Genomic DNA, 19,992 nt, shown 5'->3' on the forward strand with positions numbered 1-19,992 from the left:
GAAATGGGTATCGGACCACTTGGTTCCATCACAAGGGACAGCCATTTTGAGTAAGTGATGTATGATTTATCATTAATGTGAATCATTGACAAATGCTACAAGCTCACTGTTTGTTGTCCAGGCTTCTCTTCCTGTGTATGTACTCTGGTACCTCTGTGGAAGCTCTGGTTGTGGAGGTCAACACCATTCCTCCACCTCCACCAGTAGCTGCTTCTGGAACCCTCAGGGTGGAACTTAGACTGGCAAATGGTCAATGTGTCACCAAAGGCTGTGCAGAACCATTGTCTGGTTGATGGGTGAGTAAGGCCAGTCTTTATCCATCTAGTGTGCTGTACGGCATTTCTGATTCCCTCTTTGCCTTTCAGATGCCCTTACCAGGATGATCGTTACCTGACCACATTGGTTCCAGTGGCTGGATCGTTTGGTCTTCAGTTCCCGGCCCACTACAAGTGTTTTGTGAAGATGTTCACATTTGTAGATCCAGCATCACTGGCTCCTCTGCAGGAAACCGTATGCTCTGCAGCCTTACCTCAACCCTTAATATTAGTGCTTTTTATGGTGAATTCTACATCTAAATCCTTTCCTCCTCTGTTAGATCTCCATCCACTGTAGGACAGAGGTGTGTCATCCCTCTTCTGGCTTCTGTGAGCAAAGCTGCACTAGGAAAAGTGAGTGCTTGCTGTAAACCGACTTCAGAAACCGTGAGAATTTGGTATTTAAAATGCTCATGCTTCTACAAATCTTTTTTTACTGGAAGAGACACTGCCATCAAGACCATCTCTAGTGGGCAAACTGTGGTGTTTATGTGAATTTCGATTGAATAAATTGCATGAAACCCAACAGGGTCTCTTCGGAATTGATTTTTCAACTGGAGTTGGATCTTTCATGACTGTTCTCAGTTTTATTTATTGGGCCACACTACTAAAATTTTTTTTTTTTTTTTTTTTAGCAAGGTTGTTCATTCTGACTGGGGTGCTTGACTTGAACTAAACACGCCAAGTTCCTGCCCGAGCCATTTAACTGAACTACTTGTCAAGCTCCAGTTGCTAACCTGGGACCCATGCTACTGTATAGCTCAATATTTTGTTGCAGGGTGTAGACTTTTTTTTTTTTTTTTTTTTTCGCAATTCTGTCTTTTCAAACCATTTAATTCTGCCAAGGATTCAAATATATAAAGGTAATTGTGACTTCATTTCACAGTTCTTTTCTTGCAATTCTGAGTTTAAATCTCACAATTATGATTTACAGAGTCGTAATCAACTTATCTGGAAAATAAATCCTGCATATGAGTTGACTTTCTCTTGGTCAAATGAAAGTGCAATAATTCTGATGAACTGTAAAAATTTAAAATGAGAATAATCATGATTATCAGTTTAACCATTATTGTGAGCCCTACTCCCTTTTACATGAAGGGCTTTTAAATCCTTTATGCATTAATAATCCAGTTTCACTTACGTGACGCTAATGAGCTCAGTTGGCCCATGAGGAGCTGGAATGGAGAGCTTGAGCTGGCTGTCGGTCACAGAGGGCTTTGCTCTAACACCGCTCTCATGATAGATGTTCGTGTGCATCTCCAGACCACAGTGAACATAGTCGGGGAAGTGAGTCCCAATCTCAGTCACAAACTCAATACCAGCAGACAGGGTCAAAGCAAATTCCCTCTGTGGTGTAGTCATTAATTCATGTTAGTATACTACCAGTCAAAAGTTTGGATTAAGATTGTTTTAGCATTTATTTGATAAAAAAAAAAAAATATATAATAACAATGTAAAACAGCTGTTTTCTATGTGAATATATAGTAAACTTTAATTAGGGGCCAAGTCCCTATTTTCATTTTTCTTTTTCTTATTCCTCCCGAATGGGAGTCTATAGCAGCCCAATTATTGGAACATAGGAAAATTATGACATTTGGCAAACTTGTAGGGATGGTAAAAAATAGTAATTGGACCAATTTTGGAGTCTCTAGGACCAACTCTATAGCCCCACCACCAGTTCAAAATTCTATTATGAAAGGGTGTTAACTTTTGAACCTTTTGTTCTAGAAAAATTTAGTACACCTGATTTCTCTCATTATGCAGATCGCATTCAATATCTTACATTAAGACTCTGCCGATAACTTTGTTCAAAAGTTATGTCAGAAACTTAACGAGGTCGACTCAAAATTGGTTCAGAGGCTTTATCTTGGCTAAACTTTGATCAATTGAAACAAAAATAGTTTCTGAGGGACCATTCCAAATTTGGGAACAGCGTCACCTACAGGTCATGAGATCTGAAAAATGGCAATTTTTGCTCATAACTTTTGAACAGTTTGTCAGAAAATCATAATCTTTGGTTTCTATGGATTCCTTGTGTCGTGACAGGATTGGATAAACCATGTGTCCACCATTTAGAATTTTGACATAAATTGCTATATCTTTTACAATTTTACATATCTTCACTAAATATGGTAGGGATCATCAAGGGTATGTCCTGAAGGTACCCGAGAAGTTTGAACACAGTGCCACCTTGTGTTCCAGAGATATACTTTTTTTGCAAAAATAGAACAGAGTTTTGATATTCACCACCGTTCCTGAGATATTTGTCTACAAAGTTGACCTTGCTAATTGCTAACCAGATACCATTCTTTCAAATCTGGCTCTTCAGCTATCAGGTTAATCATAAGTTACATTAGCATTAAACTAGCTTAGCATGCTAATCTGGTTAACATGCTAAGTAATGCTGTTGTGTCCTCAGTCTCACACCGAAGGCTCTCCTCTGCAGTTCGGTGAGTTAGCATCAACTGAGTATTGTAAGCTGCTAAACCCTGTGCCACGAGCCCCGAACCTTTCAGGTCGTGTGTTCGAATCCTGTGTGGCACATGTCCAGGCCGCAAGAGGTACTGTGGCCAGAAGTGGTGCAAAAGTTGCTTCTGTTCCAGACATGGTGTCTTTCTAAGAAGGAACTCATTAAATATAACATTTGATTCTCAAGTAATATTTCTGATTATCATCAGTGTTCAGTCATATTTTTGTGGAAACCGTGAAACACTACCATTTAAAATTTTTGGTCAAGTAAGATTTAAAAACAAATAATAAAAATTATACTTTTATACAAAGAGGCATCAAACTGCTCAAAAGTGACATTAAAAAACATTTATAATGTTACAAAAGATTCTATTTAAAATAAATGCTGTTCTTTTGAACTTTCTATTCATCAAAGAATCCTGAAAAATAAAAATATATCACTTTTCCACAAAAATATGACTGTTTTCAGCACTGAAATCAGAAATGTTGCTTGAGCATCAAATCATCATATTAGAATGATTTCTGAAGGATTATGTGACACTAAAGACTGGAGTAATGATGCTGAAAATTCAGCTTTGATCACAGGAATAAATTACATTGTACAATATATTTACATAGACAACAGCTTACATGAACACATCTTAGAGCACAATAGTAGAAATGGAAGATAATTTGTTGTTGACAATAACACGCGCACGACTGAAGTGTGTTGGACTCACCCTGACTGGATTAAAGCTCAATCCTCCTTTGACTCCAGGAGTAAAGGTACCAGACAGAGCCACTCTCAGTGGAAAGCCAGCTCCGGTGGGCAGATAAAACGCATTATCCATGAAGATGTAGTGAAGGAAAAGCTCATTGTCGACACTTGAGAGCAGTCTTTTGAGGAACTATTTCAAAAATATAATGCTGATTAGTAATGCAAAGAAATTTCGGTGACTGAAAATTGTTGTTTTGGGGAAACGGTTTTGGAGGATAGAAATCATTGACCCAAACAGTAACGTTTAATTAGCGTTTTTCTAATGGCATGTTCAGCGTCTATTTTGTTCCACAACCTGGATAAACTACAATGGGTAAACATGTCAGCTGTGTGGACGCTAGTGCTGGATTAACAATGTCGATTTCTCTTTTTTAATCGATACTGATCAGGATTGTCAAATTTTTTATGTGAGTGTGTGGAGGCGGGGACTAATTTGCATATTCTTTATTCCATACTAAATGACGCAAGGGTGTTGTTACATTGAAGCTATTTTTAAGGCATGAAGAAATTATTTTCACAGGATTTTTTTATTTTTTTAAGCCATTCAATTACCATAAACTTGATAGTCAGCTAGAAAAATGCATTTTGATAAATATATGCACTATATTACATATTCATTATATTTTTACAACGTATGTTTGAATAAATCTGTCACGAAAACAAGTTTTAGTACAGCCACAGTTTACTTATATTTCAACAACAAATTAGAGTAGAAACATAATTGTGTTATTAAAAAGTTGATATAACAACTGCCTTGTTTAGATTACTAATTCTGATGACAGAATCCATGTGATGACAACTGTGGCTGGTAAAGCTGTACTCACGTCAGTGGGGATCATCTTAAGGAGATTGTGAATCATCTTGCCATCTTTTGTATCAAGATACCCAAGTTCAGCACCCAGAAGCTTGAGGTACACCATTGCTTCAGGAGCATCCTGGGCCTTTAAGTCCTCGATAAGCTTGTTGACATTATGACTGATTTCATTGACTATGTTTTGAGAAGCCTACAGCACAAAGAAGAGATTGAGATTGGAATCCAGCTGTGAAGAAATACATCCATTTACAACTTTCACTACATTTAATACCTGTCTCTTCTTCCTATCGTTTCCCATGAACGGCAGCATGTTGTCTAAGACCTCATTGAGTTCGACGGGCATCTTGTCGGTGGCATATAAGGTAGTCTTCATGATAGTATCTGGGAAGAATCCATCGTCACCAAAGAGAGCATCCACAATGGGCTCAAAGCCCTTTCCCTCTATGCCAATCTGAAAGCAAGAATTAGGGCAGCTTGATTATGGCAAACAGAATTTGGCAAAAATCAAACAGATTTCATAGGGCCATAATCAAGTAAATGTTGGACTTTTATTGACCTCTGTACCTCAAACAAGTCCATATCAAATCCAAAAGCATTCAAGGTCATCTCCAGCATGACCTCCCTTGGAAGTTCATTAGGAGATTCAAAGATCATGTTTCCCTCTAAAGATCCAAGTCTGTAGTACCGAGAGAGTTCGTTTGGTCCCATTAGCATTTCAATTTCATTGCCTTGAAAGGCCTCTCGAATCTTCTGTCTCAAGCTAGGGAGTAAACAAAACAAGATTACCTTTTCTTCTGAAAATTAGATTAGGTTCTTCCCATTAAATTTATTACTTACTCCAGGGTCTCTGGTGCTGTAGAGCTCAAGATGTTGCTGATATGAGAGATGATAAAGCTCTTGAACTGAGGATTTTCCTCAACAAGGAGAGCCGCTGTCAGTTGAGCGAGTTCAGCAGGCGTGGGGTTCTTCATCAAGATGAGATACGCAGCTATACGCTTCTGTACAGATGCGGCTCTGTCCAGAATAGCATGCATGAGCACCTCTCGGCCCTGTAAGAGCCATGAAATGACCTTTAGACTAGGGCTGTGACATATAACGCGATATGTCTTTAGCGCGGTTGTCAATCGCGCATAATGTGATTTAATTAAGTAAACACATGTTCAACCAGTTTCAGAGTGATGTACGTCATTTACACACATTTATTAAATGATACAGTGTTTCAGAGTCTCATTAGCTGTTTCTACCCATCTATGTTTGGGATATTGCTGGATGGAAACGCCAAGATGCAGATAGATTCTAATAATTTGCATAAAAAAACGTATGCACTTATTGAGGTGGATCATTTTTTTTCCAATAAGAAAACATGCGCATAAACTACGATGGAAACACATTTACCTAATAAATCCCTTTATGTGCAATAAAAAAACTCAGGTGACTTTGCCTCCAGGGGATGTGATTGGATAACCGTACTAACCAGTAGACCAATTGCATCGCAGAATCTCAGAGGTTGGTTTGACCTGAAATGCCTGAGCCAAAGGCTGTCATAAGAATGATTTGGTTTAATTACCTAGAAGCGTCTCAGATGATTGCGTTCACAAACAAAAGGAATCCGAACGCAAGGAAACATGATATCAAGTCATTTATAATGTAGGAAAAAAGAGTCATAGTTTCTTACCCAATTGCAGCCTTTTTATTACAGATATTTTGCTACAATTTCCCAGAAAGTGACGATTTTGTTTTCTAATACACATTGACCGCATTCGCAACTTTGGATGGAAAAAGAGCTAATTACTGTTAATCATGATGTTCTGAGACTCTGTGAGCTGCACGCGTGTAACATAGGGCTTCACTCTGAAACCAGCAGTGCATTTATTTATTTGCCAGCAACCCATCAAAATCTTTTTTTTAATATTTTCTATGCAGATGAACTTCCCAACTAAATAACCCCACTCATTCTAGAATGATTCATTCTCTACAAATAGAACTATTAGAGTCATCGGGAGAAACTTCCTGCATTTTTTTCAATATATATCGCAATATATATCACAAAATGTCGCAATGTCAGTATTTTCCAATATTGTGCAGCCCTATTTTAGACTGACTTCAAACTCACCAAGAGCTGTGGGTTTATTTAACAGCTCACCTCTTCAGGTACAGGAATCTGTCTGTAGACCTGGACCGCGGCCTGTTGGACTGCAGGGGAGGCAGCCGGCTGCTTGATGCATTGAATAACAGACGACTGCAAAGCAGGACGCACAGCTCCCAGTGCAGCCACCATGTTGCCAATGACCTGTAATAGACTTTTATGATAATCTAACAAGACCAATTTCATGATGTTTGGCCAAACCGTTCAGCAGTTATAAGCAAAAACTCAATTTTTCATTTCTGTTGAGTGGGATAGGAATCCCATTTCTGTAGGAGAGTATCTCCATTTCAATCCCTCTGCTGGACTGCACTGTCTCAACAACAGTAGTGTAGGAGCTCCCAAGGAGATCTTCTAACGCTGTCTTTTTTGGTGGGGGAGGCTGTGTCACGTCCTGCATCTGCCTTTCTCCTTCCACTGGCTCTTCCTGGCTCTGCTCTGCTCCCTGTGCTGCCTCAACCATGACCCTGGCCTGCTAGTACCATCCTTGCAAGTACCATCGAGTCATGATTATGGTGACATACGATTTGGTCTATCAAAAATTATTTACAAAGTTTTTCCTTAAAATGCATGCACACATTACTCTGAAGCACAACAGTTACTGTACAGTGCTTGGCATTGGTCGAAAATAATTCAAAGAACAACTTTTTGATTGATCACTTCTTATGGATTAGGATGGCAATAAAATTACCAAAACGACCTTGGTGTTCGTCAAAAAACAGACAGGAATTTAGCTGGGAATTTTTATGCAGATAGTGGGAGAAAAACACAGACATTCTGGAATCAGACGGCAATAAAATCACAGTCTAACTCCTGTAAATGTTGTGTCACCTTGAGAAACAATTACCATCCGAATAGGGCTTTAGTTGTAGAGTCTGAAGTTGAATTTATTAACATGTAGGAATTTGTGTGAACATACCTTCAAAGAAAGAAAGACGTGTTCCTGGTCACCTGTGCAATCACCGATCTGTTCAAGGGCGTAATCAGCCACTGCCTGGATCTCACTTGTGACTCCATCCGTCTCAAAGAGCCTTGGGTCACACAAAGAATAAAGATGTTGTTTTGATGAAAAGTTCACTTGCGTGAAACATGGACAACAGTCAGTGAGACAAAACTGTAGTTTGTCTGAAAATGTCTTTTCACATGGTTGCAAATTAAAAAGTACTATATTTATGCATTTGGCAAACACTTTTATCCACCGTATTCAAGGTAAACATTACCAATCAAAATTTTGGAATAATAACATTGTGCACGCATTCCCTTGGAATGGAAGCCAAGATCTTGGCCAATCCTTAATTGTTTGAACTACAGCTCATATGTTAGTTGACGATTTATTTTTACCTTAATCTAAAGTTTTCAATGGAATACATTACTACAGTTGTCCCTCACCTTCTCACAGCATTACTGAGAGCGTAGTAGATGGGTTTGCTTGGCTTGAACTTTGCCATCGCCAACATTTCCTTCACAAGGACGCGGGAGGACCGGGGGATCATTCCCATGGCATATACAGCAGCGTCAATCTCACCCGAGAACTTGTCAAAGGTCTTGAATATCTGCATGACTGCACTGCTGCATTCTGGTGTACCGCACTGTAGCAAAGCCTGGTACGTCAAAGACTGAGAGATTTCCAATGCCTCGGGAACAACAGCCGTCAAGGTTTCAGCTTCCATCTTGCGGATCACGGCTACGAGCTTGTGGGCCAAGTGGGCTCTCTTACGTCCATCGTTGGTCTTAGAAAGCCCAGCAATTTCCCTCAGAACAACAAGAGCGGCTTCTTTATCCTGGATGGGGCTCATGTCAACACTTCTGTCTGGATGGAGGGGTTTCATGTTGGCCATATCTGGAGGAATAACAGTGCATTTTGCATTCAGTTTGACAGGCAAGCAAATTATGAACATTCATACCAAAGAGATGTTCTCTTACTGTGGTCAAAGACTCTGTCACTGTACTTAGCAACTCCCAGAAGGGTCAAGGCCTGTTTGCCAGTACTGACCACTCCATATTCTCCCCTGGTTGAGTCAAAGTCATAGAGACAAACATCAGTGTATGAGCATCCAAAATACTTAATGTACATTTATGCATTTAGCAGATGCTTTTATCCAAAGCATTTAAAGTTACTATGAAAGTCAAAATGGACAATTCTTATTTTTCATGGAATATCACAGTATTTATTATAAATTATTTATCTGTGCACATCATTATTTTGTTAAATTCATGTTCCTCGAAATCTTGAATAAGAACTTCCTCTCCCTCTTGTGGCGACATCTCTTCTCTTATCTGATGGCAAGGGCGGGGCAACCTGTCACTCACATGAGATCAGCCAATAGCAAACCACAGCCATCCAATCAGTTCCCCACGGACAAAACAGCAAAATATTTCTTGTCTCATGACATTAAGTTATGAATCACTTAAATGATTCAGACTAGTATATATTTTCAATTTAAAAAAGCAGAATTCAAGTTGTTTGTTGTACAAGTAATTCAAGTAATTTTACTGTTATTAACATTTCTATGATAAAACAGTGTCGAATATTGTTTAGGTACTTAGATCTTACCTCACACTATTTGAATGTAAAAAATGGATGTAACTTGCTGAAATCCAAGTTATGACATTGGCATTGCTAGAGCTATGCACTACATTTACATGAGCTACAGGAATTTATTATTTCACTTACTTATGTGAAAAGAGCGCAAGAACATGTTTTTCGGTACAAGTTCCAGAAGTCATGTGGTGCTGCTCATTATTAAACTTGTAGATGCAGGTCTGGTTGCTTCTGATCAGCTGAGCAAGTTTATATTTCTTGGGAGGAGAGAAGGACAAACATTGGACATCTCAACCTACTTGTCTCTAAAACTCGTGGGTTTTAAAGGGTTCATGACATGGATTTTTTTAATTATTTTAATGATTATTATTTTTAATATGTTCCTTGAGGTTCCTTCTATAACTAATTGTCATATATTTATATATATTTATGGCTGGCAGGTGTGGCAAAAAGTTAGTTTTAGGCTTGTCAGTAAAGAACCACTGATTGGCTAACATCATTGCATAGGAAAAAGTATCAATGCCCACTCGCTATTGCATGTGAGTAAATGTTTCCAAATATTATCCATATGTAGTGTGTAATCAGGGACGTGCACAGGAATTTTGAGGGGCAGTTGCTCTGACCTGAAAAAAGGGACCCCCCCTCCCTCCTCTATATGAAGGACTGAGAATAACAGGGTATTTATTAAAATATATATACACAAAGAAGTAAAAAACTGAAATACAGCTCTCAATCACCTTAACTACTACTAAAAATAAAACAGAAAAACATGACTTGAGTCATGAAAATCCCTACATCAATATCCCTATCAATATCCTATCTCACACTCCAGTAATATTTCTGTGAATTGAATTAATCTTGCACTTGTTCATAGTTTTTGTATTATGTCTGAATATATTCAGTTGAATTTTGCCCATACAAATTGCCTTATCTGACGGTGTTTATGTCCAAACTCAATGCCTCATATTATGGTCTTATTATTATTTATAAAGATTGCAAAACGTCAGAGATGACAGGTTTATGATATACAACTTTGGTAACAGTATACAAAATGTATTAACAATATGTTAAATGTCACCAAAATACACATGAGAAAAAGAATTCCTCATATTATTGTTTATTGTTGTTGTTTTTTTTGTTTTGTTTTATTTGAAAAGAAATAATCTGGATTGAATTGACAGATGGGGAAAAACTCGCTTCTAAAAAATAAATATTAAAAAAAACGCTTAAATTTCAGGAAAAAATACAATCCTTTTTTAACCTTTTGGCTTCCCGTACATTCAGTTGTGCTTCTTGCTCGTATTCAGTTCTGATGGTACGTATGGTAACTGGGCCAACTACGCATGATTTGTAGCATGATTGCGTGATACACCGGTCGCGTGCAGCGCTGCAGAGTTTGCCCTTCCCCTACTGACTTTCACTTTCGGTGCCCGAATGGAAGAGAATGAGGCTTTACGATTTTTTTTTATTTATTTTTTTATCTAGGCCTACGTGAAATTCTGCATCCATTGTACGATTTTTTTTTTTTTTTTTTTTTTTTTTCCTCGGAAGGGCAACGTGAGTCGAGAAGGGCATATGGGCAGTTGCCCGGGCAACCTGAGCAACCCCCCTGTGCACGTCCCTGTGTGTAATAGAGTTGTTTGTGAATGTAAAAGGTCTGCAAAGATCGAAGTGCAGATAAATGGAGTTATTGGGCCAGATTTACTAACAGCTTGCACCAGCGCAAACCCTCTTTTGGCGTTGAAAAAACTATTTTCAAGATTTTCAAGACACGCAGAAAAAAAATGTGCGCTGAAAAGGCGTGGACAGGGTTATTTTTGCAGCTGGCCTTCGTTACTGTTTGTATCACTGCGTATCAAGTGCTGAGAAAGAGCTGACATTCAGATATGCTAATGGTTTCCGACCAATCACAGCAGACTGGGCCATCTGACCAATCAAAGCATTGGTTGAAAGTAAAACTCAAAAACAAAATTAGCAACCTTTAAAATAGCATAATGGAGCACTTTAGTTCTAGGTCTCTGAACTCACCATGCCGGTGATGAGGGTGAGGGGACTGGTGTGGTCTTCGACTGGCCTGGACTTGTCACAATCGGACAAGTCTCTTCTAAGGGTGACTTCGGTGTCGACGTCCTCTCTGGTGTTCACGACATAGTCAGTCTTACACAGACCGTAGATGGTGGGCTGGAATAGAAACGTTCTGAATGTTAGAAGTGGATTTGACATGAGCGTCTTTTAAGTTTATCAAAGGACCAGGGCTACACAATCCCGAAAACTGGCATTGCGATATTTTGGTTTTCTGTGATATATATTGCGATTTAAAAATTTGCTGGAATTTGCTGAATGCTGAATGATTTAGGAATTTATTTGGAAGTTCTAAATAAAAGGTTATTGGAGTACGTTTTACAAGAAAATACTGTTTCAGTTTTTCTACTTCAAAATTTCACGTTTAATTCAATGTGTTATTTGAGGTTCCCTATCGTCCGGTCACTACGACGTACGCCGTCTGGTGACGGACGAATAGGAATCTCGCTAAAGAAGGACGTGTACTTTCATGTCTCGATTCTTCCTCGACACAGGCCATTTCTGCGCTTTGCGTTCGAGGGTCGAGCATACCAGTACAAGGTCCTGCCCTTCGGGCTGTCCCTGTCTCCCCGTGTCTTCACGAAAGTCACGGAGGGGGCCCTTGTTCCCATGAGAGAACAGGGCGTTCGCATTTTTCAACTATCTCGACGACTGGCTCATACTAGCACACTCTCAAGATCAGTTATGCGAACACAGGGACCTCATGCTCATGCACCTCAGCCAGCTGGGCCTTCAGGTCAACTGGGAAAAGAGTAAACTCACCCCCGTGCAGAAGATCTCTTTTCTCGGTATGGAGTTGGATTCGGTCGCACAGACAGCGCACCTCACAGAGCAACGCGCTCAGTCGGTGCTGAACTGCTTGAACACGTTCAAAGGTAGGACGGCGGTCCCACTGAAATTCTTTCAGAGGCTCCTGGGGCATATGGCAGAGGCAGCAGCGGTAACTCCGCTCGGGCTGCTCCATATGAGACCGCTTCAGCACTGGCTTTACGGCCGAGTCCCGAGATGGGCGTGGCATCACGACACTCACCGGGTGACAATCACACCGGCGTGCCACCAGACCTTCAGCCCGTGGTCAGACCCCTCGTTCCTTCGGGCAGGAGTCCCCTTGGAACAGGTGTCCAGGCATGCTGTGGTATTCACAGTTGCCTCTGCCACCGGCTGGGGTGCCACGTACAACGGGCATGCAGTTTCAGGGGTGTGGACGGGCCCCCAACTGCATTGGCATATCAACTGCCTTGAGTTGCTAGCAGTACGTCTCGCTCTGAGCCGCTTAAAGAGGCCGCTACAGGGCAGAGACATGCTGGTCCGTACGGACAACACTGCGACCGTTGCGTACATCAACCGTCAAGGTGGTCTACGCTCCTGTCGCATGTCACAACTCGCCCGCCATCTCCTCCTCTGGAGTCAGAAACATCTCAGGTCGCTTCGAGCTATGTATATCCCCGATGTGCTCAACCGTGTGGCCGACGAGCTGTCACGAGCTGTGCTCCCGGGAGAATGGCGACTCCACCCCCAGGCGGTTCAGCTGATCTGGAGAGAGTTCGGGGAGGCTCAGGTAGACCTGTTTGCCTCCTCAGAGACCTCCCACTGCCAGTTGTTTTACTCCCTGACCGAGGGAACACTCGGCACGGACGCACTGGCACACAGCTGGCCCCAGGGCCTCCGCAAATATGCATTTCCCCCAGTGAGCCTACTTGCACAGACCCTGTGCAAAGTCAGGTAGGACGAGGACTTGGGCCCACCCGGACTTGGTTCCCAGAACTCATGCTCGTGACAGTCCCTGCCTGGCCCATTCCTCTGAGGAAGGATCTTCTGACTCGGAGACGGGGCACCCTATGGCACCCGCGTCTGGACCTCTGGAAACTCCATATCTGGTCCCTGGACCATCACTTCTGCGCGAGCGCCGTCTACGAGACATGCATATGCCTTGAAGTGGAACCTGTTTGTCGAGTGGTGTTCCTCTTGCAGAGAGGACCCCCGAAGATGTTCGACCCACCCTCAAAGTACATGCTGCCGCTATTTCAGCATATCATGACCACATAGATGGCAAAACATTTGGAAAGCACGACCTGGTCGTCAGGTTCCTTAGGGGGGCGAGACGTTCAAATCCTTCTTGTCCCCCCTCCATACCCTCTTGGGACCTTTCCCTGGTGCTTCGAGCACTTCAGGATGCTCCCTTTGAGCCTTTGCAGTCAGCAGACTTAAAGCTTCTCTCCTTGAAGACTTTGCTGCTGATTGCACTGGCCTCGATCAAGAGGGTAGGGGACCTGCAAGCATTTTCGGTCGACGAATCGTGCCTAGAGTTCGGGCCGGGTGACAACCATGTTGTACTGAGACCCCGGCCTGGCTATGTGCCCAAGGTTACTACCACTCCCTTTAGAGATCAGGTAGTGAAACTGCAAGCGCTGCCCCTGGAGGAGGCAGACCCAGCCCTGGCTTTGCTCTGTCCCGTTCACGCTCTGCGTATGTACGTGGACAGAACTCAAAGCGTCAGGACCTCAGACCAGCTCTTTGTCTGTTACGGAGGCCAGCAGAAAGGGAAGGCTGTCTCCAAGCAGAGGATGGCCCACTGGATAGTGAATGCCATCGCCTTGGCTTACCAAGCTCAAGGCGTACCCTGCCCGCTCAGGTTGCATGCACACTCCACGAGAGGCATTGCATCCTCCTGGGCGCTGGCACGTGGCTCCTCGCTAACAGATATCTGTAGAGCTGTGGGCTGGGCGACACCTAAAACATTCGCTAGATACTATAGCCTACGTGTAGAGCCCGTGTCCTCCCGTGTTCTCACCCTAAACTGGTAGAAGCACTGTGAGTACCGGCTCTGTCGGCTTGCTGCACCCTACTGTGCATCCTTATTGCTCCAGAGTCAAACCTGTTGAGTCCTCCATCACCCTTGGCCCGGACATGGCGGAGCGTCCGGTGCCAGACCTTTATCCGCTGAATCCTTGAGAACCGGGTCTAGGCTGGGTCCCACATGGTTGACCCTACGGGGATCCCATGTGTGTACAGTATATTCTCCACGGCTGCTCCTCACGGAAGCCCGTGTCTTCCCTTGGGCTAAGTCACCCACTATTCATGTGCAGTACAACCCTTGGGTTAGTCCATATTTATATTCCCACATAACTCTCTCTTTAAGAATGTGGCTCCCGCAGCATTCCCCTCCCTCAGATCGGGCACGCTTTCCCAGTGTTATCCAAGAATCTCACTGTATGGGTTATCACGGAACAACAGTGTCAGATACTCTCGGTGTAAGCCCTCTCCTATCGTCCTTCTAGGCAAGAAGGTGTGGAGGCTTACACAGGGCACTGGATGGGGTGCAGCAGCTGTGGCGCTTTGGTAGGGATTCCTATTTGTCCGTCACCAGACTACGTACGTCATAGTGACCGGACGATAGGGAACGTCTCGGTTACATATGGTAACCCTCGTTCCCTGAGGGAAGGAACGGAGACGTACGTCCCGTCGCCACATCTGCTGCTGCCCACTGGGGCGACCAGCTTTTCAGGCTTGGCTCCTCAGTAAGAAACTGAAGTGCAATCATCACCAGCTACTTATTATACCCGAGCTGCGAGGCTGCACAGCTGATGCAAATGATTGCACGCCAATGTGTATTGGCTTGTTTTAGTTTCACTCAAAGTGGATTGGCCTCTCTAGCGAGATTCCTATTCATCCGTCACCAGATGACGTACGTCTCCGTTCCCTCCCTCAGTGAACGAGGGTTACCATATGTAACCGAGACATTTCTTTGTTATTATTTGTGAAATTAACTGAGTGAAAATTGTTTCAAAGTAAATTCTACACTGTTAAAAATAGATATATTTTTGAAAGTGCTCAAAAATAGAAATCTCTCTACTTGAGTTTTCATAGACCACATTCCCGGTGTTTCAATAAGAAATATATTGATAAAACTAATGTAAAATAAAATAAAAATCAACTACTACAATTTATTTTATTTTACTGTAAAATTACAATTCAAATATTTACATCTTAATTTCTTCATTTTTAAACAGTCACCCACCAAGGTTTTTTAATTTTTTTACGAGTTGCCAGCAAATAAAAATATACGCTTCTGTTTTCAGACTGAAACTCAGCATTTGGTTCATTCACATGCTTGTAACCCATGATATTATGGGTTACAACCCAATATTGGGTTGTAACTAACCCAAGTTAGTTGGGACTAACCCAAGATGAAGTCGTTTGAAAGACTGGTGTTGGCCTATCTGAAGGACATCACTGGACCCCTTCTGGATCCCTTTCAGTTTGCTTACAGAGCAAACAGGTCTGTGGATGATGCAGTCAACATGGGACTGCACTATATCCTGCAACATCTTGACAGACCTGGGACTTATGCACGGATCTTATTTGTGGACTTCAGTTCGGCCTTCAATACCATCATCCCTGATCTTCTCACAGCCAAACTGACTCAGCTCTCCATGCCATCCTCAATCTGTCAGTGGATCTCCAGCTTCCTGACCGACCGGCAGCAGCGAGTGAGACTGGGGAAGCTCACATCCAGGACCCTCACCATCAGCACTGGCGCCCCCCAAGGGTGCGTTCTCTCCCCACTGCTCTTCTCCCTGTACACTAATGACTGCACTTCTAAAGACCCCTCTGTCAAGCTCCTGAAATTTGCAGACGACACCACCGTCATCGGTCTCATCCAAAATGGTGACGAGTCTGCTTACAGACTGGGGGTTGAACAGCTGGCTGTCTGGTGCAGCTATAACAACCTTGAGCTGAACACGCTCAAAACAGTGGAGATGATTGTGGATTTCAGGAGAAAATCCCCAGCACTCCCCCCTCTCACCATCATGAACAGCACTGTGGAAGCAGTGGAGTCATTCAGGTTCCTGGGCTCTACCATCTCTCAGGACCTGAAGTGGGCAAATCACATTGACTCCATTGTGAAAAAGGCCCAGCAGAGACTGTACTTCCTTCGCCAGCTGAAGAAGTTCAATCTGCCACAGGAGCTGCTGATCCAGTTCTACTCAGCCGTCATTGAGTCTGTTTTAAGCACTTCCATCACTGTCTGGTTTGGTTCAGCTACCAAATCGGACATCAGGAGACTACAACGGACAGTCCGGACAGCAGAGAGGATTATTGGTGCCCCCCTGCCAACCCCCCAGGACCTGTACTCTTCCAGAGTGAGGAAGAGAGCAGGTAAAATCATCACAGACTCCACTCACCCTGGACACCCCCTGTTTGAACTGTTACCGTCAGGACGGCGACACAGATCACTGGCCACAAGAACATCCAGGCACAGGAACAGTTTCTTTCCACAGGCCATTTCCCTTCTGAACACTTAACATGCCCCCCAAGGCATATGCCTGTAAGTGCAATACTCCCACTGTCTAGTGCAGGGTTCACCAATCTCGGTCCTGGAGGGCCGCTGTCCTGCAGAGTTTAGCTCCAACCAGCTCCAACACACCTGTTTGAAAGTTTCTAGTATGCCTAATGAGACCTTGATTAGCTGGTTCAGGTGTGTTTAATTGGAGTTGGAGCTAAACTCTGCAGGACAGCGGCCCTCCAGGACCGAGATTGGTGAACCCTGGTCTAGTGCAATATTCTCTTAACTCAGGTGATATTTATATTTATATTATTCATACTACTCAAAATACTGTAAATATGTTCATAATCTGTAACATGCACTAGACTCCCACTGTCTAGTGTAATATTCTTTAACTCAGGTGATATTTATATTTATATTATTCATACTTCTCAAAATACTGTAAATATGTTCATAATCTGTAAATGTTTATTCAGACTAAACCCAACTGTGACCCCTTTTTTTTTTACTTTTTATACTATTTTTATTTTATTTTTTTTAAATATATTTTATTCTTAGAATTTGTATTACTATGTTTCTTGTTGTATTTGTATTTGTATATGTGCACTGGAAGCTTCAGTACCAAGAAAAATTCCTTGTGGGTGCAAGCACACTTGGCAATAAAGCTCTTTCTGATTCTGATTCTGATTCTGATATTAGGTGTAGATTACGTACTTCACTCTGAAACCAGTAACACATATTTATTTATTTATTTACCGTAATTAAATTGCAGCCTGTGCGATTTGACAAACGCAATAAACCATATCACAATACCGATTTCATTTTGATAAATCTTGCAGCCCTGCAACAGACCATGTCTTTGTTCCTGTCCTCCTTAAGCACTGGGACGGCAAGAGCAGAGATGATTCCCCTCTTGATGTTGAGGATGTTTATCAGCTCGTCCTCCTCAGGGTAAAGCTTGATGTCATCGTCTCCCTCAATGGTGAACTTCAGAGAGCGTCTGAACAAAGAGAGACGAGTCTGCTGAATATGACCATCTGATACCAGTAACTGAATTATAAGCCCTAGGCTGCTGATTGAGATGCACCCTAGTTATTGTTAGTGTTGTCAGATCCAAGGTTAGAACAAATCTGTGAGGCAGGGCCGGAGTGGGACTCATTTTCAGCCCTGGAGTTTCATGCCTTAGACCGGCCCACTTTAGTTCCCGACTGACTATTAAATTAATGCAATTAAACCCTCAGTATATAAGGCCCAATCTTTCAAGGGCTATCTGGCCCTTCTCCCTACCCCTACCCCTACCCCCTCCAACCAAAAGAGAATCGAGACAACCCTACCCCTTCATGGGAACACGCAAAACGGAGGGGTCAAGGGCCAAGGGGTGAATTGGGATTGAGTACACACCGCGAAATTCGTCCCGGTGTGTACGGTGTACGGGCCTTAAGTCTGCAATAGTGCACTGTTCTGTTCAGCCTTGCAATTCATTGTATTTTTCAAAAATATAATTTTCTATTCCGTGCAATATCAGTAGGCTACACAGGGTTTTATAAATACAGAGGTCCCAAAAGTGATCTTGCTAGGGGGTCATTGGCAAAGAACATCTGTGTTAAATAGGAATCCATTGTAATAAAGTTATTCTCATTATGGGCACAGTCAGTATGCAATAGGCTATTGCTCTACCTGCTCTCCTCTCTCATCTCCATCTCCTTCTCTCGTTCTTCTTCTCTCAATCTCTTTATCTTTACCTGTAAATCTCCCCTTCCTGAAGCTGAGCTTAGATTGATACAGTCTTTGCAAAGTGATTATTTATGTTGGTCGTTTAAAATTTCTATCTTAAAACAGCTGTTTAGTTTAGCAACGTGCACCTTATCTCGTGAAGCGTCGCGTTGGGATTCGCGCGCGGCCGCTGCTCGCGCTTCTGTGAACATAAATCCCGCTTGCTTTGATCGGTCATATCAAACATTTTGCCATTTCTGACGAGCGGTGTTTGAGTGCTGAAGCAGCTCAGATGATGAGGTCGGTTATCGTCGCGATATGCAAATCATTGCAGCACCAAATTAGAGTTAATATTAGGCAATTATTTCACAATGTTCATTATAGGCTGCCGCTACACTCAGGAAAAATTACCTCAATGGTCGGTACGGCCCTGACTCGTAGGCTATTTGGCCGCTTTTCTAGAGATGTTTTATTATTATGGCCTTTTTCCTTTATGGCCTATAGGCTATTATTATCCATGTTTTGTATCTCTTATTTTTTGTTCGCACATCTCTAACAAAGTGACTTTATTTATTTTTTGTGGGGCTGCTATGACTGGAGCCTATAGGGAAAATATTCAACCCAATGCCATGACAACACCGGCCCTCCTGGCCAATAAAACAGACCGGCCCACCGGGAATTCTCCCGGTGCTCCCGATTAGCCAATCCGGGCCTGCTGTGAGGGCTGAATGAAGGAGAAAGTAGAGGACCCTGTTGCAGAAACGAGAGCTCAGTCAGGGAGTACACTTAATGTCTCCTTAATGTAATTCCAAAACAAAAACTCCAAATTGTCCCAAGGAGTCGATACAAAAAAAATCCAAAAGAGATTCTAGAAACATCAAGGTAAATGATGTTTTCCAAAAAGGTCAATTAAAAAAAATCCCAAACCTTCCATGGGAAAAAAATAAGGACAACAAAATGAAAAAGTCAGATAGTCAAACTGAGCAAATAAATCCAGAGAAAATCAAAAGAGGAATTTACCAAAAGATTGGAGGTGTTGGTCTCAATATAACAAACACTAAACAGAGGAACAGAGCAACTTAAATACACTCACAGGAAATGAGGCACAGGTGAGAACCATAGCACATAATCAAATGGTGAGAAACTGAAATGAAACATAATGAGGGCCTCTAGATGCCAAAACTAACTCACCTAACAAGTGTGAACAGTCCTTTACCTCTCCATGGCGGTTTTGAAGTCCTCCGCACCAGCAGCTGCTCCAAACACAGGCTTTCCATCTGCATCGACGTCAATCACTTCACTCAGTGTGCAGTCAGTGGTGCGCACAATGTAGCTGCATGCACCAGGAGCCGCAATCTCAACCTAATACGATATTCACACTGCGTTGCTGAAAAACCAGTAGTATCTTTAGAGTTTGTTGTGGTGAAACGGACTCGTACTGTACCTTGCAGCTGGCCTTGGGACCGTTGACAGCCCCGTTCAAAGCATTCAAGGACTCTGTCTCATAGAAGTATTCATACTTGTTGAAGGGCTTGTATCTTTTGGCCACTAGACGAAGCAGAGCATCTCATTTAATACACATTATCCACAAGTGAGAAACTGCAGGAATACATGACATTTAATATTGAATAAAGATCATTGCAACTGTAGGTTTTGCATGTACAGTAGATTCTGCAGAATAATTGAGACATACTCAAGCATGGTGCTTCTTCGTCCTGAGCTTCTGCAATATACAAAACAAATGCACATTACTAGATTGAAATAAAACTTGAGCGTTTGCACTGTAATTACATCTGTAGTCAGGGATGAAAATGTACAAAAACACCAACTTGAATGTATGTGTAATGCTTTAGTAGTCTAAATACAGCACT

The 19,992-nt window shown here is 42.4% G+C and overlaps 1 protein-coding gene across 1 annotated transcript; it reads right to left on the reverse strand.

Annotated features, from left to right (window-relative positions):
- Positions 1–1,451: 1,451 nt before the first annotated feature.
- On the reverse strand, positions 1,452–19,648 carry LOC309482329 (apolipoprotein B-100-like; the record flags this gene model as incomplete). The annotated part of the gene is made up of 15 exons (XM_082147679.1): positions 19,566–19,648; positions 19,338–19,483; positions 17,261–17,408; positions 11,068–11,220; positions 9,172–9,296; positions 8,421–8,506; positions 7,887–8,337; positions 7,417–7,528; positions 6,498–6,644; positions 5,192–5,403; positions 4,919–5,114; positions 4,626–4,805; positions 4,365–4,544; positions 3,503–3,670; positions 1,452–1,661 (listed from the first exon to the last, which is right to left on the reverse strand). Exons 2-15 carry the CDS (start codon positions 19,343–19,345, stop codon positions 1,452–1,454), a joined length of 2,376 nt encoding a protein of 791 aa, XP_082003805.1. The 5' UTR covers positions 19,346–19,483; positions 19,566–19,648.
- Positions 19,649–19,992: the final 344 nt, after the last annotated feature.

The sequence above is a fragment of the Leuciscus leuciscus genome (genome assembly GCF_965113295.1).
Source record: "Leuciscus leuciscus genome assembly, chromosome: 19".
NCBI lineage: Eukaryota > Metazoa > Chordata > Actinopteri > Cypriniformes > Leuciscidae > Leuciscus > Leuciscus leuciscus.